This window comes from Aplidium turbinatum, chromosome 1, assembly GCF_918807975.1.
Source record: "Aplidium turbinatum chromosome 1, kaAplTurb1.1, whole genome shotgun sequence".
Taxonomy (NCBI): Eukaryota; Metazoa; Chordata; class Ascidiacea; order Aplousobranchia; family Polyclinidae; genus Aplidium; species Aplidium turbinatum.
Genome location: NC_137472.1, coordinates 28966641 through 28986829, shown reverse-complemented (window position 1 = coordinate 28986829; position 20189 = coordinate 28966641). Strand labels below are relative to the sequence as shown.

General features: G+C 38.1%; 4 protein-coding genes across 4 annotated transcripts; 2 read left to right on the top strand and 2 right to left on the bottom strand.

Moving 5' to 3' along the window:
* The first annotated feature begins 413 nt into the window (after positions 1 to 413).
* Positions 414 to 8385, top strand: LOC145772998 (lactoylglutathione lyase-like). Its single transcript, XM_082584772.1, has 6 exons — positions 414 to 441; positions 1102 to 1201; positions 4463 to 4545; positions 5591 to 5731; positions 6911 to 7068; positions 7698 to 8385. Exons 2-6 carry the CDS (start codon positions 1130 to 1132, stop codon positions 7796 to 7798), a joined length of 555 nt encoding a protein of 184 aa, XP_082440898.1. The 5' UTR covers positions 414 to 441; positions 1102 to 1129; the 3' UTR covers positions 7799 to 8385.
* On the top strand, positions 7841 to 9161 carry LOC145772982 (tRNA-specific adenosine-34 deaminase catalytic subunit ADAT2-like). The gene has a single exon (XM_082584771.1). The coding sequence runs from the start codon at positions 8438 to 8440 to the stop codon at positions 8996 to 8998; it is 561 nt and encodes a 186-aa protein (XP_082440897.1). The 5' UTR covers positions 7841 to 8437; the 3' UTR covers positions 8999 to 9161.
* Positions 8427 to 11021, bottom strand: LOC145773014 (glutaminase-asparaginase-like). Its single transcript, XM_082584773.1, has 4 exons — positions 10838 to 11021; positions 10117 to 10276; positions 9701 to 9815; positions 8427 to 9298 (listed from the first exon to the last, which is right to left on the bottom strand). The coding sequence occupies exons 1-4, from the start codon at positions 10899 to 10901 to the stop codon at positions 9104 to 9106; spliced, it is 534 nt and encodes a 177-aa protein (XP_082440899.1). The 5' UTR covers positions 10902 to 11021; the 3' UTR covers positions 8427 to 9103.
* A 145-nt stretch (positions 11022 to 11166) lies between these two features.
* LOC145772966 (gastric triacylglycerol lipase-like) lies at positions 11167 to 15168 on the bottom strand. The gene has a single exon (XM_082584770.1). It carries the CDS (start codon positions 15165 to 15167, stop codon positions 13803 to 13805), a length of 1365 nt encoding a protein of 454 aa, XP_082440896.1. The 5' UTR covers position 15168; the 3' UTR covers positions 11167 to 13802.
* Between the last annotated feature and the right edge of the window lie 5021 nt (positions 15169 to 20189).

Sequence of the window (20189 nt, the reverse complement as noted above, 5' to 3'; positions counted from 1 at the left end):
AAACAAAAAATAATGTTTACTAAACGGGGCCAACTTGAGACATAAATGAAAATTTTCTAATTGACAACACATTATTTAAAATTCGGACTTCTTCGCGGGCCACATTTTGCCAGCGGGTCACAGTTTGTAAACCCCTGCCTTAAACTTTCTCTATCTCGTGTCATGAAAAGCCCCAATAGCCCGGATAGCTCAGTTGGTTAGCACGTGACTTCGTGAACGAAGAAGCTTCAAGATCAAGCGGCACTGGTGTAACGTTCCTGGAATTGCCGGTTGAATGCTTCTGACTAAGAGTGGCTGACAACGACACTAGATTGTTGGTATCAGGATTCAGGAAGTACATCTTGTATTACGCCACGTGTGAAGCGATCAAGGCGGATTCAGAAACGTCACGTCAATCCATCAGAAGTTTGTTGATTGAAAAGGAGGAAGATTACCACACAAGTCTGTTTTATAGGCGAAATCAGTCACTCTTGGCGAGTGCTGCCAGACGCAATGCTAAAAATATTAAAACTTGAAAGTAGGCTAAACAGTACAGAATTATGAGAACGTTGGACTGCACTGCAGAATATTGGTTGATGACGAATACGAGACAGCATTCGGTACACTGGTTCGACTCTCGGGGTGTGCGCTTAAGGTACGCATTCTAAGGACTCTCTCCATTCAGCGGCACCTAAAGGATGGAATAGTTCTCTGGCAATAACATTTCAACAATCGGAAATTTCACTCTGTCAATTTTGGTAACCGGATCTTCAAGTATGCTAAACTACCAGGAATAACCTATCAAGACTTTGTCAGTCCGAGGATAAAGATTCAAAAACCAACCAACCAAAAGATAAGCATATTTTGAATGAAAAAAATGACTGCTTGGAAAATAAAACGATAAAAGTACACAAAAATAACAACTGCATTAAGTAGGCTGCAGCGCAAATATTTTTACGCTTAAGGTATCAACTAATAAAAAGAATCAAACTCCAGATCCAATTTGGCTCCCACTTATCTTTGTGGAGTGGACCGTGGGAAATTAGTTAGTCGAAATCTGGCAACGCTGACTTGGCATGAGAGTGCTGCAACAATACGTTCTTACTTACCGTACTTTTGTAGACTCGATTTTTCTTCTACTTTCTCAAAAATGGCTGAAACAGGTGGTCTATCCAAGGAACAAATTGCAGCATGTCTTCGGGAACCTGACCCAAGTACAAAAGTTAGCACCTTACCGCTTTATTTTACAGTTTTTAGTGTAGCTGAAATATAACAATATCTGGGGTCCACGTCTTTTAATAATAGTCATGTTTTTATTTGTGCCCATTGCGATAACATACAGTACACTGCGATCACAGATGCGATACAACAGACGACAGGAAGCAGCGAAGGGACATATAGTCTTCGAGTTAACTGCTCCCCTTATTTTGGCTTGCCATTAAGTGTCTGTGCCCAGACACAGCCACGTGCTCTGGAGCGGTGTCGAACCCACGTCCTTTCGAACGTCGTGCAGACATTCTCACCACTCGGCTACGCAGCTGACGACAATCTTTTAGGATATTAGGCACAGACAGACTTTTAGGCGCAGACAGTTAGAGTTAGGCGCCGGTCAAATAGGCACGCACACTGTGGTGTCTGGATATTTAGGTGCTACGGTATTCCTAGTAAAGTCTGCAGATTTTATGAGCTCAGCTTTGGCAAAACCTAGTCGGGGTTTTGACTGAAAACTAGGTTACTCAAGGTCAAGCCTACCACTCGCTTGAATATAGGCTACCGTATATTTTTTAATGATGTTTAGTTTAGGTATTATTTGACTTACGGTACATAACTAAAAGTGAACTTAGTCATCTTCGGAAACTTGAATATTTTTTTGTTAAAGCTTTCGCCGACGCAAACCTGGACTAACAACAAATAAATGCTGAACACGCTCATAACATTTTTCTGTATAATGTAACATTTTGTGTGAAAAACATTGCCGGTTTAAGCAGCTTCACTCACCGAGGCCATGACATATTGTTCTGTTCAATACAACATTTTGTGTGAAAAGCATTGCCACTTTAAGCAGCTTCAATCACTGAAGCCCTGACCAATAAAAAATAAATGCACGCACATTAACAAAACAACATATATTTTCTAGGCTATTCAATATAACATTTTGTGTGAAAAGCATTGCCCTACCTGCCAAGCTGATACAATATGTGGACTTACTAGGAATAACACCTAAATGAACGGGCGCCACAGTGCTCCGCACCTAAATATCCAGACCCCACAGTGTGTGCGCCTATTTGACCAGCGCCTAACTGTCTGCGCCTAAAAGACTTGCTCCCAATATCTGTGTAGTGTGTTCATGATTTCATTCTGCAGTAGCTATAGTATATACTGTACTGTAGTAAATAAGAATGCCAGTTTTATGAGATGTTCCCTTCATTGTTATATCATGTATTGGCCCACTTTCAAAACTAAGTAATCTACTTCATAATGTAGATGTTAACGACATGGTTTAGCCTGATGCTGTTGGGTAGGTGCTTCTGGCCTTGCAGCTTTTTAAATACCAGATTTGAGCACAAGTGCGGTCAAACTTTTTGCTGCTCTCATCATTTTCTTTGAGGAAATGAGGGTTTTGTAACTCAGTTTAAGGTTATGCAATAGATTGAGTTTCGCCTTTAACAGCATGATTGTTGCTTACTTCACATTGTACGGTAGATATTAGTGACCTGTTTAGCCAGCAACAGGCTAAAACAGGTCGTCAATATCTATATTGTGAAGTAAGCAATGGTCATGCAGCTAAAAGCGAAACTCAATCTATTGCATAAGTAATCTACACTGTTATTGCCTATTTATCCATCTATTGATGTTAACATTGATTTTTTAGTACAAAATGTTATCTCAAATTTAAAAGACTATTTTGATGGGGTGCGACCTATTTTGTACCCTGAACACTTTGTACCCCCATTTTGTACCCTGAAAAGATTGAGAGAAAAAATAGAACCAAGCCGAAGTCGCTGATCGGAATTTTCAAAAACATTTCACCTCTAATGCTAGACTGCAGTTATATTATTACCACTAGCCTAAATCTAATTAAATTAATTATTAACTCAATAATTAGAGTTGATTGCAGTGTAGTTTGCTAATTTGGACTGATACGGTAGGCTACTCTTGAGCTTTTTTATTGTTAACTATATCAGTACCTACAAGTCACTGATCAGAGTTTTTGCAAACATTTCAAATAGTCGAAGTCGCTGGTCAGAGTTGTTGCAAACATTTCAAAAATAACCGAACTTCACTTTCTTTCTCCCAATGCTAGACTGCAGTTTCATTATTGTTGTTTGGCTCTAACTATGTTTTCCTTCTTTCGCTATTCGAAAATGTGTTGTTTCAATAAAAACGTGAATCGTGGGCCATACTTTGTGACAGCCCCTATGAATGACTTTTGCTCATCGTGATGCAGCCTACTGTAACAGGAAAGAAGCAAGACGGTGGGGCGCAATTGCATTGGAATTTTCTACTTGTAGTAGCATTGGTAACGCAACATAGGCTAATGACAGTGTTAAAATGTTTGCGGAAACTCCGATCAGCGACCTCGGCTTTGTTCTATTTTTTTCTCGATCTTTTCAGGGTATGAAGTGTTCAGTTTGTTTAATGAGTAGGAGGAGGTCATTCAAACACTTGTTTTACTTTGTGCTGTGATTCATTACAAACTCCCAAAAACAAGTTTTAACCCTTTTTCATTGAAAATCTTATTTCAAATGGACTCTTGAAACTTTTCAGATATCAGAAATCTTTTTTCCAAGAAAATTCAAACCCGATTACTTTGTTTTGAGGCTAATCATCTGTTGACCAATGTTACATAACAAATTGAATTTTTAGTCTACATTGAGTACAAAAATAATGGGCAATTTTTGTATTCACTCTAAGTGTATTTCATGTCACTTTCCTGAATTTGATTTTGATTTACTGGTACTGCATAAAATTTCTTTCAAGCAATTAACAGTGTATTTTGTATTTGACTACACAATAATTTTCCTTCTAATTTCCTATAACAAAGCCTTTAAAACCTTGTGACATTGATTTTCCTGTATCTGTCTTTATTAATCTTGTTGCTAGTTTTTCTTCCATTCTAACATTATTAAAAAAGTCCATAAAACATTTTAAGTCTTGCTTTGTTATGTTTGCACTATTGTATGCTCAATGTATTTGTGAAAGGATTTATACTTTACATAGAGTCAATACATTTGTAGCTGCATTTGAAAACAATGAAGATAAAACAATGAAAGTGCCAGGTTATCTTTGCATTTGAATGTTTTTGTATTGTACTTGCATCTACCCTACACTACAGTGCACTGTCAACTTTGTTAAGTTGCACCAAATCGGACTATGCCAGTAGAGAAACACTTGTAGACTGTGATAAGGACTATATATATTATATAATGTACAATTTAAAAACAGACTGCACAATCTTACATTAAATTTATCTCAATAACAGGAATTCATCATGCAACAAACCATGTACCGTATCAAAGACCCAAAAAGGTCCCTTCAATTTTATTCTGAAGTTTTAGGAATGAGGTAACGTTTACACAATCTTTGGTAATGTACATAATTGCATTTTTAAAGTGATCAAAGACATTAAAATTCTCTAACAATAGAGAACCCAACAAGAGAAATTTTTTACTAACATGATTATGTTTGGAAAAATTGTTAATAATGTTGACATACAATCAATTTGTTGATCATTGCTAATACCATTAACAGACATAATTCAGCAACAGCAGTGCATTTAACAATATAAAAACAATGAGCGGACGTTTTATGACATGGCAGATGGTGGAGAGTGGGAGAGCATTTGAATTTAGCTAATTTTAATAAAAACAGTGCAATTAAAGATCATAGGCTATTAGAAACTGCCAATCGTATTCATACAACAAACCCTCATTGGAGTTCTTCGAAATTGTTCATAAACGTTTGTCCGATTTCGACACCAAGATTCACGAGGCGTTGATCATCAAATCTTTCAACCCAGGGCTCAACAGGCAATTATTTGCTGGCGGAGCCTCCTATCTTTTAACCGTCTTTGATTGAATTGTCACGTCTTGTGCTTCTCATATTTTTGCTTTGTTTGTGCCGCTATCTCGCATTGTGTTTCTGTCCGTCTTGCATAATCTGCTTGAGTCCTTCTCTGAACAATTAATTTTACCTCTCAAATACTTCACCCGTTGTGCTGCATAATATTTCAGTTATCAATCATTTTGTGTGAGCAAGTTAAGTACAGTAGTTTCTCAAATGTTTAGATTTGACCATATTTTTAGCTGTGATAGTGCATGATTCTTTAGTACTGTATTTCTTTAAAAAAAAATATTTTTCTTATAGACTTGAAAGGGGCTGCATGACTAGCCGAAAACGTTCGTTTGTTGTTTTTATAATGTTAAGTGTAGTGTTGTTGCTGAGGTATGTCTATTTATGGTTTAAAAACGTTGCCTCTCTACCCAAATTGCATTGATGATACCTTGCAGATTGCAGAAACCCTTCACAAAAAAACATTTTTAAAAATAAATGCCTGTCTTGTGTTGATTTAGACTAGAGCCTAAACTTTTCTTTGCTTGAACATTTTTAGACTTTTGACTCATTTTCATTCTGCATCCATGAAATTTTCGGTGTATTTTATGGGATTCGCTGACCCAAAAAATATTCCGAAGGACGATGAAGAACGCCATGCGTGGGCATTTCGTCAACCAGGCACTGTTGAATTAACTCAGTGAGTAAACATAAACTATTGTAAAGTTTGCGATAATTACTGGTATATAATATATTCAGTTTGAGTAGGGCCTACTAGAATTCCTTTATAACAAGTAAGTAAATAATATATTCATATTTGCGTAAAGTTGCTTCAACAAATTGAATGATGGTGGACAGTTGTACCTGCCATGTGTTTACTGTATATGTTAGTTACCAGGCAAAACTAAGGTTTGCTTATGTCAGGGGTCGGCAACCCCTGGCACGCGAGATGATTTTTCATGGCACCAAGTCAACATAGTTGAAATTGATGTGTACATGAGGGATCTAACGTCTCAATTTTGCAATAGATTTCAAGATTTTCAACATTTTGGTTCAGTATTTTCATTTCTCATCAAGCCCGAGAGCAGCGAAGACTTGAACTTATCTGCATTTGAATGGTTGGACATCGAAGACTTCCAGATGCAGCTGATCGATTTCAAAGCATCCTTATTGTGGACATCAAAATTCGTCGAATTGCGGAAATCGCTGGAAACGATTGAAAACAAACAAGAATTTTGACGTGCTGGGAAGTGGGAATCTTTGCCGGAGAAATTTAGCTGTCTCAAGATGTCAATAGCTTTGCCATCTGCATTTGGCTCCACTTATTTGTGTGAACAAATATTTTCGCACATGAATTTTATTCCCAGTCCACATCGCAGCCGACTTACGGAAGATCATTCGGAAGCATGTGTTCTACTTAAAGTGTCCAAATATAATCCCAATACTACAGAGCTAAGCAAGAAAATGCAAGGACAAGGATCTCATTAAAAAGTGACTCTTATGACTGCATTCGATGTTTTCAGATAAAGTTAATAAAACAAATTTGTTTCTTGTCTGTTAACTCAGTCAACTTTACTGTTTAATTTTAACATCAGATAGTTGCCAGCACAAAACCAAACATACAAAAATGTTTGACAAGCGAGTTGTTGATATTTTGATATTATTAATAAACTGGCACACTGCATACGAAACGTTGCCGACTCCTGGCTTATGTCTTCATTTAAAATTAAAAGCTTATTTATTATACATATACATAATAACAAGTCACTGACACAAGTAACTCATGATAGATTGATTATTTCAAATTGGAACCTTCAACGTTTATATAAAGATGTATTACTATTTTTGCTGATTGAATTGCGTTTCTAATTTAAAACAGTAACTGGGGTACAGAAAATGATGAGAACTTCAAATATCACAATGGAAACTCTGATCCACGAGGATGGGGTCACATCGGTATCAGTGTGGATAATGTCTATGAAGCTTGTAAACACTTCGATAAGCTTGGAGTGGAGTACGTTAAAACGCCTACAGGAGGCAAGTTTTTGTCGCATCTTCATTTAGAAATGCAATATATGCTTGCATTGCAGAATGTCTAAGTTTGTCGATTTTAGATATGGTTGTGGAGAATTTATGGTGCTGATGGTCAAATGCTTCAGTAAAACACAATAACCATTGAAGTGTCAGTTCCAGTTATTTTGGCACGTCGTATCCTTTCCAAACGGCACCTATACTTTGTTAGTTGTAATGAAGAATGATATCCTGCTATCAACGCCATATCAGCTTGTCTGAACCGTATCTTGATGCTTTTTTGTCAAATCACCGACAGTTAAAGATTTAGATTAAGTGGGGGGTAGACAGGAAGCCAATTATCATGTTCACTTTCAGGCATGTGTACGTGTCTTGCCAAAGACACAGCCACATGGTCTTGAGCAGTGTCGAACCGGCGCCCTTTCGAACGAGCATCGTATCAGGGCTCTCTCCACTCGGCTAAACAACTGACTATCTTAGTATGGTGCTGATGCATTAATGAAACGAAATGTTTAATAACAGTTAAATAAAGGAAAAAAAACTTAAGATGCCAAAAAGGTTTGAATGAGCTCGTTGAAACATATTGCATGGGACTGCTTTCTGGCGGAATTAAAATTTTCTTTCTGTCCTTTCAGGTAAAATGAAAGGTATTGCGTTCATAAAAGATCCCGACGGCTACTGGATAGAAATCCTGCCGAAAAATCCGAAGTTAATTACAACGGAAGTCACTGATTAAACTTTTTTTCCACAGTAGTTCCAACCATAAAGTTCTAATTGTAATTGAAAACTATTTGTCATTGAGCTTGCTTTATTAATTTAGCTTGCAATAATTGAAATAGGCTAGCTGAGCAGCTTTGATTGAAATAGAACTGTCACTTTTTTTCTTAAATTATGAGTTGAGTTCAAATTGGAGCTATTGGACGCTCAAAAGCAGAACCGCCAAGTTGTTGTGAAATGTTTTGCCTCATCATTTGACAAAAACTCTGATTTCATGATCCAATTGCAAAATGCATATCAGTCTGCCTTATTTGTGACTATTTTAAATTTTATTATATAAACATGTAATACTGTGCTAAAGTTGAGAAAAGCACTATATAAGTTGTTTTGCAATAAGTTGCTGCTGTTTATGCGAATGCATCTTGTGCTTTACATCGCTTGTTTCTCTCTACCTTGCTTTTTCTCCTTGACCTTTAAAACTTTTGTGCGTTATCGCCACGGTGGTTGCGTTGCTTATTATAGGACTGTCCATTGCACAATGTGCAATCGATTTAAAATATCATGTTCTTTCAATTTCATGTTTAATCACTTGTCTTGGTCTCATAGGTGTTTAAGGATTAAGTACTATGTGTCTTTTGTTTGAAACCTATCGTGAAAAATGACCTTTTCTAATCATGAAAAGTGGATGGAAAAGTCTTTTGAGTTCGCAGAGGAATCGTTGAAAAGAGGCGAGGTTCCGGTTGGCTGTATTCTAGTCCACAACAATGCCGAGATCATCGGAGTCGGTTATAATCAAGTGAACGAAACGAAAAACGCGACCAGGCACGCAGAAATGGTTGCTATTGACAACGCGATTCTGCATATCGAACGAAACAAAGACAAGTTCGCGGCCCTCTCATGCAACAAAGAACATTCGAATCTGCTGGCGAGCGTAATGCTGAACTGTGCATTATACGTCACTGTCGAGCCCTGCATTATGTGCGCCGGGGCCCTCAGAGTGTTGCATATATCTAAAGTGTACTTTGGGTGTAAGAACGAACGCTTCGGCGGCTGTGGATCAGTGCTTCAAATTAACAACAATTCAAAACTGGCCACTTCATTGGGTCCCGTCTTTGAATGTGTGGGCGGACAACAATCTGAAAGAGCAGTTCAGTTGCTGAAAGATTTCTACAAACAAGATAATCCAAATGCACCATCTCCTGCTTCAAGAAACTCATGATTGTGTTTTCATATTTCGATACGCAAGCGCAACACTATCGATTATTATATCTGCACTGTTTAAAGCAACGAATTAAAAAATTAAATTCAGCAATATAATCGTTTTCTAAGTCAGAGGTTCGAAATTTCCAGTGACATCATCTTTGCGGCATTCGTTTGCTTCGCACACAGCTCCATTCATGGCCACGTAGACGCCGTTCCTCCTGATCGTTTGGAGGCATCCGAGGGCGAATCCAACGTTGAATTCCGCATCAGAGTCTTTGAATGTTTCCGGTTTGAAGGAGCCAACCAGAACAATCTCCTTCACACATGAACAGTCATTATCACACAAACTATGAATCTAAATTGCGTCGCACTCAGTGTTCTGCAAACGGTGCTTAAAAATCGTGTATAGCTCGGGATGAGATGTTACTTCTATTCCCTGAAGTTGCCCATCACTAAGAAAACAATCTGCAGTATTGGCTCTCGACCGGTTGGTATAAACACTATAGTGTAAAATGTATAATGACCAAACAGATTGTTAAACAAACATTCGCTGTACCACCGCTGCTAAGTCAAACGTATATAGCCGTTTTTGACAGATTTAACGCATTACTTCAGACAGCTTATGTTAGGTAGGTTTGGTTACGGCATGTTGCTGTGCAGCAAGATTCCGATCCAATCGCTAGTTGGCCTATTTTTCAGAATACGCCGATGTTCTTACCTTTTCTAAATTGTTCTTAGCAAGATACTGAGCAGTCTCAATCAAACTATCGGTTCCGTGAGTGATCAATATCCGTTTGGCTGTAGAACTTAGACACAGCTCCACAAGTTTTTGTCTAAAAAAGCACGATATTAACCTATAAAGTAGGCTGGATTGAAGAGGTTTGTTATGCATTTGTAATACTTTTTTCCATTAGCTGACATAGGTATATATCATTAATTGCTTAATATTGCCTTCTGAAAGACCAGTCTAATGATGCATAAAAGAGCATTTGGTGTGAACATCTAAATCAACGCTATTCACCTTGAGATACTACACTCAAGCTGAGCGTAAACTTTGTGTCATATTTAGGTTTGTATCATTCGAAAATATAGGACTCATCTCAGTCATCTGCACTGATAAGGCTGGTTAGCTACCTGTGAAGCAACGTTATGTCTTGGGAATCTTCTTTACACAGCGTCACCAACTTGTAGTCGAAGCTTGGTTTGATTCTTTGAAGAATTCTGTGAGCAGCAGATTCTGTTATTTCGAATGCGTATCCCTTTGAACGACGCGGGTAATCTTTGTCAATGGTGCCTCAAGAAAATGATTGTATTTTTATCAACTGACCATTAAGGCGTAGTACCGTAGTCTAATTGCAAAGAAGGAGTAGTTTTAAATCGATTTGAAACTTCTAATCACAAGGGGGGGGGGGAACATGACGAAATTATTAGCAAAGACTACCTAAGTAGCCATGCAAAAACTAAAGATGAATCAATTTGTTGTTTCAGAACTTTTTAGCCATGGCAGTCAGCATTTAACTTTGGTTTCGAACAAAATGAAACTTTCTAAAATGCATCGGATCACGGTTTGTCTAAAATAAATTCTGAATCTAGCTAAGCTGACGTTAATATGACATCAGAATGTTAATATGATATAGGCCAACTGCACATCTCTGGTTTGAAGAGGTGAGAATAAGAACTAAAATCACTGCACATTCCAACAGTCATTTAAAGAATTCTTGTCAAACTGATGCAAATGTTCGTGCTCTGTCGTGAAACTTGTGCATGCTTGCGAGAATTTTGTTTTAATAACCCAACATTTCACTTGTAAGAGACATTTCTATGTCAAATTGAAAAAACAAACAAATAAACCTACCACCTGTCTGTACCACTAATATGTCTTGTGAATCATCATCGCACTTTGCATTTGTTTCGGACATAGTTTCCAGCAAGAAATGTTGTTATTGTCACGATCTAATGGTAAGCCTACTTAATACCTAAATGGCATGACCATGACTTGATAATGCGAAAGATCCATCATCTGTTAAAATGTGGCACTTCTGGTGGAAGATTTCAAAGAGATTGTGCACCTATTCAATAACGCAACGCATTGAGGAGATCTAACGTAAAAGAGCGCAGGAAACTCGGGTTAAAAGCACAAGAACTCCGGTTTGGATTTCGGTTTTTCTTGACTAACTCCAATAGTTGAAGCTGGACGGTTTATTGAACACTATTGCACTAGCATAAAAAAGCAACGTTAAAATACAATACTTATACCTGCGATTTTCAACCCTTTTACGCCTCAGGGCACCATTTGTTTTGAAAAGATGTTGCAGATCAAATACATGATAAATTCACACTTTGCAGATGTCATGGTATAATCAGCATAACCACCTGCTAGTTTGCACACAACTGTTCAATTTGAAACAACAAACATGTGACTTTCATTGTGTGATGCATAAAGCTTTGCAACGATGACAACGTGAAGGAAACGTGGACGCTGTCAGGCGGCGAAATTACTGCCGGTTTTAGCAACCAAAGTAAGGTTAAAGACTTTCTAACAGCTGAAGGTATATTGCGTTCCACTCATTGAAAACTACTGATCTGCACCATTGTAGGTTAGTTTGTTTGTGAACAAACATACGAACCCAGAGTTTAACATTGTTACGACCTGACACAAAAACGGTGTACGTTAGATGCCAACTACAACAAAAGTCGATGTGAGAAGTGTTTTGTTATCAGCTCAAAAGAAAATGCAAACGGTTCGTTAAATAGGCCAGCAAGCTAAAACGGCAAAAATCACATCCCGTTGTGAGAAACTGCATCACATGGGGTGTAAATAACCAGCAGAGTGGACAAAGACAGACTGATCAGAAAACAAACAAGTGGAATTGCGGACATATGCTTGCTTAGTCAGCAACGCTATTATGTTTTCCCATGCTTGGCAAATGGCAATAAAACACGACTTCCGCGAGCAACTTTAGCCCTTTTGCATTGATTCCATGTCTGCAGACGTTGAATCAATTCAAAAGAAGCGAATTTTGTTAGCTGGAAGTAGACGTCAAATGATAGCCATAAAGTAAATTAATATGTGCATATCTAACTAAGAGTAAGACTATGAGACAAACAAAGGCACCCACTCTCAAGCTTCGAGCAAAAAAGCAACCACCTAAATCCTAAGTATTGCCTTTGAAAACCAAATAATCTCGGCAAACGGGCCTAAGTACGTCGTTCCATGCCATTACAAGTCAATGCTTATTTTTGCTATGTCGAAGCTGACGATATATTGGCAGCCACATTAAAATACTGCTTCAATCAAGAACATTAACAACTTCATAGAATACGGAAAATGAAACATCATAATCAAGAAACACTGACGACGCATAAAACTATTCTTCGCCGCAATGGCTACATGTCGGCGTGAGACAACGTACGTCATCCATTGCTGCCAACTACCACAATGCAAGGTAACACAGGCAATGTCAGGTAACTTCAGTATTATATTGTACGTCATGATGTATGACGCAAAAACGTTAAACGAAAGAATTAAACTATTTTCAATGAAACAATCAAAAGAAGCGTTTCGTATTACATTTGCGAGTTCTACAGCACTTTTACCATAATTTACAGCTAAACAGAATTAAATTTTTGACCTAACTCTTTCACCACAGACCAATTTTGAACAACTCAGTAACTGCGTTTCTTAAAAAATCAACGCGTTATTATTTGAATTGCTTGATTTCACTGACTTGTACGCATAGTCACTTCATCTGCATCCTTCTGTAGAAAATCACTTATTTAAAAGCGTCAGAAAAGTATTAGCGCACCAGTAGGACAGTAGGCTACCATTTCAGTTACCAACAGAACCTAGGCTACCAACAAAAACATTTCTTATCAAAATGATCAAACAAACAAAAGAAGTATAATATATTTGTATTAAAACTTGTTAACCTCGTATATCAGACCAAGCAAGTTGTATAATGTATATGCTAAGTTTGACAGAAGATTTGGCGGGATGAAACAAAAGTCGCCACACCGTCATGCTTCTGAGATACATTCTGAATCTGAGATACTTCTGAGATACATTCTGAAGCATAAATGGCGCACAGTTGGTCATGCAACTTTCATGCGAACCTCTGATTTGATAAATGTAAAAAATACAATAATGAAAAAAGCTATCTTATAAATATATCAACGACTGCACCATCAGTGATCTTTAATCGAAAGTTTACTTTGTTTTACCAGAAACATTATTTATAAACTAACTAAGACCATAGACATACAAGATATAGCATTGTTATTTTAAATGAAAAATGTAACAAAATAAATTGAGCATTTTTTCTACGAACCTTACATCGGGAATCTAAATTAATTGGAGGAAAGCACAAGAAATGGAAACTAATTCTAAAATTGGCTAGCACAATTTGGGTATTTCCAAATATCCATTGTCAAGCATTTTACATTTGAAGAGCATTATAACTCCTTCGGTGTTAAGATTTAAATCTCTAACAAATTGCAACATCACCTGCTAACCACAATGCTTGACAATAGATATTTTAATCAAAAACAGATAGTTGCATAATTTGATATCACGAAGAACAGATGATGAAATAATAAGTATCAAAAGTGAAAAGCAATGCACAAAGAAAAAGTGCAACAAAATACGAATATATACAGTACACTTGCACATAATTTGGTTACTTGTGAACAGATTACATCAATTGTTAAACAAAACAATGATAGATTTAGAATAAATGGAGACTTAGATTCTCTGCTGAAGTTTTTTTTTTTTTTTCATGAGTGGGTGTATGTTCATTGGAAAGCAATGTGTCCAACTTTAATTATGCCAAGTTGTCCAAAATGTAACTGTAAACATCATTTGCAGCATTGACAGCCCATATGAAGTCCAGATGAGTGTATCCAGGAATCATAAACGACTTTTTAACATTAGGGAGAATGGACATCAAACTTTCACAATCACGCTGTACAACAAGAGTATCTTCAGTTCCACAAAAAGCATAGGTGGGTATTTCAAAAGTGGACAAATCATAGGAGGGGGGGTGAATGCTAGAATAATGCCAATAATTTGATATCCAATTTCCATAATCATAATAAAGCATCTTGTCCTTTTTATTCAAGTACATCTGGGCCCAATGCACCATATTTTGTGTAGAAGTGCCAGCTGGAGTATGTGACAGGTAAACAGGTACACGAGAACGATTCATGTTTGTAATATCAGTTCCACCAAGCAAAAACAAAACATTTTCACAAAGCTTTTCATCATCAGGACAAAACAGATGGGCAAATGTAGCTATCCAGCCTTTGTGTGGCAAAAATTCACCATCACCGAATAAATAATAAAGATACTGTATATCTTTTGAGACATGAGCCAAATAGTGCAGTGGTGACTTCATGTGAGGAACATGGGGAGCAGGAGCCATAGCAAAAAACTTGTTCACTTTTGATGAAATCATCTTTCCTAATCTTACACCAGCAGCAAAAAAGGCAGTTGTGCCCTGAGAATGACCGACATAGTTCAGCTTTGCATGTCCAGTCTGCTGCAAAATATAATCTATCATAGCTGGAATATCATAATTAGCCATCTCATCAAAGCTCCATTTCCAAAATTTGAGGTTATGAGGTGATAAAGTGGCATGATGCGTTGAATACGTATTTCCTCTGACATTTCCAAGCCAAACATCATAACCAGCTTTGTATAGAATGTATGCAAGGCTTTCATTTACTAAGTTGGTAAGATAGCAGTCAGAAGAAGCCAGCAAGCCATGCATTAATAAAACAGGAAGTCGTGATTTAGATGGCTGTGGAATTCGCTGCATCCCCAGAATAAAACCATCAGCTGTCCGCACAAAATGAATTTCACTAGGAAAACCCTTGGAAGTTATTAGCTGTGTAGCGTTCATTGTCTCTTCAGGATCCGGTGCATTCCACTGAAGCTTTGCTGGTCCGCTTTGGGAAAAAGCAACATGTTTAGCGATTGATGCTTGTGCTGCTACATCAAACCGATCAACTTGAACTTGATCAATAGCAACATTTTCCAAAATATATAGCTTTTTCACTGAAGCTCCAGTGGTTTCAATGGTGACTTCAGGTTGGCACATACTTCCCCAAATGATGGTAAGTGTGAATACAACAAAACACAAACATGTTGAAGTAACAAAATATTTAACACATGAAGATTGTGGCATTTTTTCTAACTATAAATATAAAACCGCAGATATAATAAGAGTTGTGTTAATAAATTGTGTGCAGTAAATGTCTGCAAAAAATGAATGTCGATTTCAGATTACAGTTCAAAATTAAGGTCAGTAAACAAGCAAAACTCCAACTTGAAATGAGATGTACATCAAGACTATTTCTGTTTGTGATCTCTTTTTGGTCAAGTTTTCTTCAATTTCAATAGACTAATCTCTTTGAAATTTACATTTGTACCTTAAGTGATTAGTTATTTTACTCAGTGGTTAGCTATATCTTAAGTTCAATAACAATGCTTCGTTCTCAGGATTAGCCCTCACTTCTTTCTATAGAAAACATCAAAGATAATTGAAACAAAAGTATTTCACTGAACTTGCCTAGCATTCATTTCATTTAGAATCCAGGACTTTAGGAAAGTTAGTTTTAATTTAAGGGAGCAAGTCTTTTAGGCGCTGACAGTTAGGCGCTGGTCTAATAGGCGCGCACACTGTGGCGTCTGGATATTTAGGTGCGGAGCACTGTGGCGCCCGGTCATTTAGGTGCTATTTCTAGTAAAGTCTGTAGATTGTATCAGCTTGGCAGCTTGCCAGAAAATTATATCATGGCTTCCGTGAGTGAAGCTGCTTAAGCCGGCAATGCTTTTCACACAAAATGTTATATTGAACAGAAAAATATATTGTTGTTTTTTGGTGCAAATGAAGTGCTCAGATCCAACATCAGCTTATGTGCAGGGCAATTAGAGCAGTAGACCACCTGATCTCCACAGGACACGTACTTCTGGAGTAGAAGTTGCCGGTTTAAAGGCGCAGCTTTGTGCAGTCTGTTACCTTTAATAATTACTTCTACTTGAGACGGATAGATCGTGTGGAGATGAGGTGCGGGAAAACGCTCTACTACTCTTGATATTAGCACATCTCTACAGGACATTTGCAATGCATCCTGAACACAAGTTGCAGCCAGATGGAACTTTACTTCTGTTATCTTTCACAATTACTTCTGTTTGGGATAGATTGGCCATGAGACGAGAACGCGTAAGACGCTCTACTACTGTTCACATGAATACATTTCTACAGGGCATATATATAGGCTACACCCTGGCTACAAGCATACTTCGCGCGTTTATTAAACCTAGTCGGGGTTTTGACAGAAAACTAAGTTACTCTTCACTCAAGCCTACCCCCGCTTGAATACAGGCTACGGTACACTTTTTACTGATGTTTACTGTAGTTATTATTTGACCTAACTAAAAGTGAACTCATATGTTTTGAAACTTGAATAATTTATTGATAAAGCTTTCGCCGACGCAAACCTGGACTAACAACAAATAAATGCTGAACAAGCGCATGAAAAAAACAACATATTTTTCTGTTCAATATAACATTTTATGTGAAAATCATTGCCGGTTTAAGCAGCTTCACTCACGGAAGCCATGACATATTTTTCTCTTCAATATAACATTTTGTGTGAAAAGCATTGCCGGTTCAAGCAGCTTCACCCATATATTTTTCTGTTTAATATAACGTTTTGTGTGAAAAAGCATTGCCGGTTTAAGCAGCTTCACTCACTGAAGCCATGACCAACAACGCACATGCATTAACAAAACAAAATATTTTCCTGTTGAATGTAATATTTTGTGTGAAAAGCATTGCCCTACGCCCCTCCCTGCCAAGCTGATACAATCTACAGACTTTACTAGAAATAGCACCTAAATGACCGGGCGCCACAGTGCTCCGCACCTAAATATCCAGACGCCACAGTGTGCGCGCCTATTAGACCAGCACCTAACTGTCAGCGCCTAAAAGACGTGGACCCTAATTTAAAGTATTAACGATCTGTTTAAGCCTGTTGCTGCGAGTTTGCTGTGGTAATAGCGATATGCACTAGTTTTCGGAACACAGTTCCAAGCCTTAAAACTCATATTTTTTTCCGGCAGCCATCGTGGCCTACCGAGAGCTCCTTATCGGCGGTCAAATCTGCGTTGCTTGGAGGCCAAAATACAAATAACGATAGCACAAGTAAATAGAATTTGCTACAATGCTAAAATGATTACTTAGCGTTGTTGAAGTCTGAGCGACGTCCTGCAATAGAATTGTTGCACCAAGCAATAACTGCTCTATCGGGATTGTAATCCGGTATTACAGGACCACCTAACGACACTAAATTGTTTCAACTGCATACCACCTTTCATAAAACCTGACCATTTATTCCGTTATGATGTCACCATTGAGGGTGTGAAGCCACTAACACACAGCGGCAACATTTCTCAACTATGAAGACATGTGTTTCTCCTCGGATGTCAACTTGAACCTAGTTCTCTTTTTTAACAACGATTTAATGTCCGACAACATTGAATCGACATAAAAACGACAATATTGCCAGCCTATGTAAACTAGCACTTCGGATTAACACTTTGTTAAAATAAACGTCGGGAAATACTAACAAGACTTATATACAGTTGGTGATCGCATCTGGATATATTCCATACAATAGCAAATGTTCCCACACAATACAACAGTGGTGATTAGATTATGACGATCAGTCTGCGTCACTGCATCTAATTCCATGATCATTCTATTGCAAACTTAAATATATAATTGGCTAGTAGAAACCGGCGAACAAACTTGGCTGACTGAGGAGGTAGCACCGGCGGTCATTCAAGCACTACTTAGTGGCAATGGCTGCCGGCTGCTTTAGGACTTTAAGTTCCCTAGTCTAGTCACAAATAGTGTTAAAATCAGTGTGTCGTTGTTTTATACGATTCTTTGATTTGAGGCTGTTGTCTTGAATGCTGTCTATTGAATTTATGTGTTGTCACGGTCCCACAAATTACCCATAAGCACCATAAGTCTCGCCAAATTACCCATAAGTCACGTCGAATTACCCATAAGCCTCATAAGACGCGTCAAATTACCCATAAGCCCCGTAAGTTGCGTTGAATTACCCATAAGCCCCATAAGTCGCGTCGAATTACCCATAAGCCCCATAAGTGGCATCAAATTACCTATAAGCAACGTGAAATCACTTACGCCTTCATGTCAGCATGTATATATGTAATCTGCAGGTCACTGCAGCAGACGAAGTGTCACATAAAATAAGGTGTTGCGACTGTGCCATATTTTAAACTGATCGTCCTGCTTTGGTACCATGCACGTTACAACGTCCGTGTTTTATCGCTGAACTACCTTTTATAGACCTCTGCTATGTTTGTCATATATTGTTTTTTTGTTGTAATGGTCAGAAATAAAAACAAACTGAAGTGATAATATTATGAGCGTTCTTGAAACATTATCGATATAAACCTGGGTTTTTTTTTCAGTCATTTATCGGTCATTGACCGATTTTTTAGCAAAATGTCTGAAAAAAATTTAGTGAATTTGGTCAAAATGTCAGAAAAAATATATTATATATGACCAAAAATGACTAAAAATGATCGAAATAAATAAGATTGACCGAATTTTTTCAAGTCATTTCGGACAAATGACCGAAACGTCTCAGCGAAAAAAAAAAACCAGAAAACTAAATTAAGCTAAGATCTCACAGGGTCTGCTACTATTCGGTGAGTCCCATTCGGTGAGTTCCTAACCTCTGACCCCAAACCCTAAAACGGCAATGATAATTAGGCTACGGTACCCAATAATTTAAAAAAAAAATTGAAAAAATCCCCCGTTGAGGGATCGAACTCACCGAAACGGGCCATTCCGATTTCACGAGCGCTGGCGTGGCGTAGTGGTTTAGATAGAGAGGTATGCACTTTGATGAAAAGGGTTCGATTCCCAACCTTGCCATTTTTTTTTTCTTTAATTATTAAGTTCAAAGAAAGAATTGAGTCTCTGGCTGAGTGCTAGAACGATTACTATGCTCAGTCACCTGGTTAATAGGGAAAATTGTCCTATGTCAAAGTGTTTTATCGGCCAAAACACTTCATCTGCTGCAGCGACCTGCAGATTACACATAAGCAAACGGGAAGGCAAGGAAGCCAATCTTCGTGTCCACCTTCAGGCAATCAGGCATGCCTTCAAGTGTCCTGCCAAAGACACAGGCTCTTGAGTGGTGTCGAACTATATTTTCGAACGCAGAGCCAGTGCTCTTCACCACTGGGCTATGCAGCCAACTACTAGGCTACTAGACGGCTATACAGACTTATGGGTAATTCGACGTTACTTATATATGAGTAATTCGACGCCACTTATGGTGCTTATGGGTAATTCGAGGCCACTTATGTTGCTTATGGGTAATTCGACGCGACTTATGGGTAATTCGTGTGACCCTGTAATCAGGCGTTATTGCAGCAAAATTTTGTTAAGTCAGTTTGTTTGATCTTTATCCTGCATTGCGGGAAAGCGGACTTGAGCGCTATGCATCGATGTACGCCTTCCGACGTATACCTGACCCACGCTGCAGCCGACGGCAATGTCTGTTTCCGGTTGTCTACTCTACTTATGACTTAAATTTGGTACTACCCATTACTCGAAATCAATCACTGGGTAGAGGCAATTATCGTAAAGTTTCTTGCCCAGAGAAACAACAGCAAGTGCGGGTGGCTGGAGTCGAACATGCAGGGTCTCGAATGCGAGCCCAACGCGCTAACCACTCGGCCACTGCTGCCGATAGATTAGTTGACGTAGTTCTTCCCTTTCAGCACGGTTGTGATTTTTGGACTCAGTCTACATATAAAAATGATCTCTTTGAAGCACAATGCACTGCGTTGTTCTCTCTAGCAATAACTGCAAATTCAAAGTCGACGAGGCTCAGTTGATGATTAAAGACAGAACTTATCCATCTGAGCTAAGGTGTTCTTTCAGGCCAGAGTGGAGAGGATTAAAACTACGACACACTGACTTCAACACCATGAGTCATAGCACATGACTAGGAAACTTTGCTCTGAAAGCTAGTGCATATCACTATTACCACAGCAAACTCAAAGCAGAAGGCTAAAACAGGTCGTTAATATCAACATTGGGAAGTATAAGCAACGATTATGCTGCTAAAAGCGAAACTCAATCTATTAATTTAAA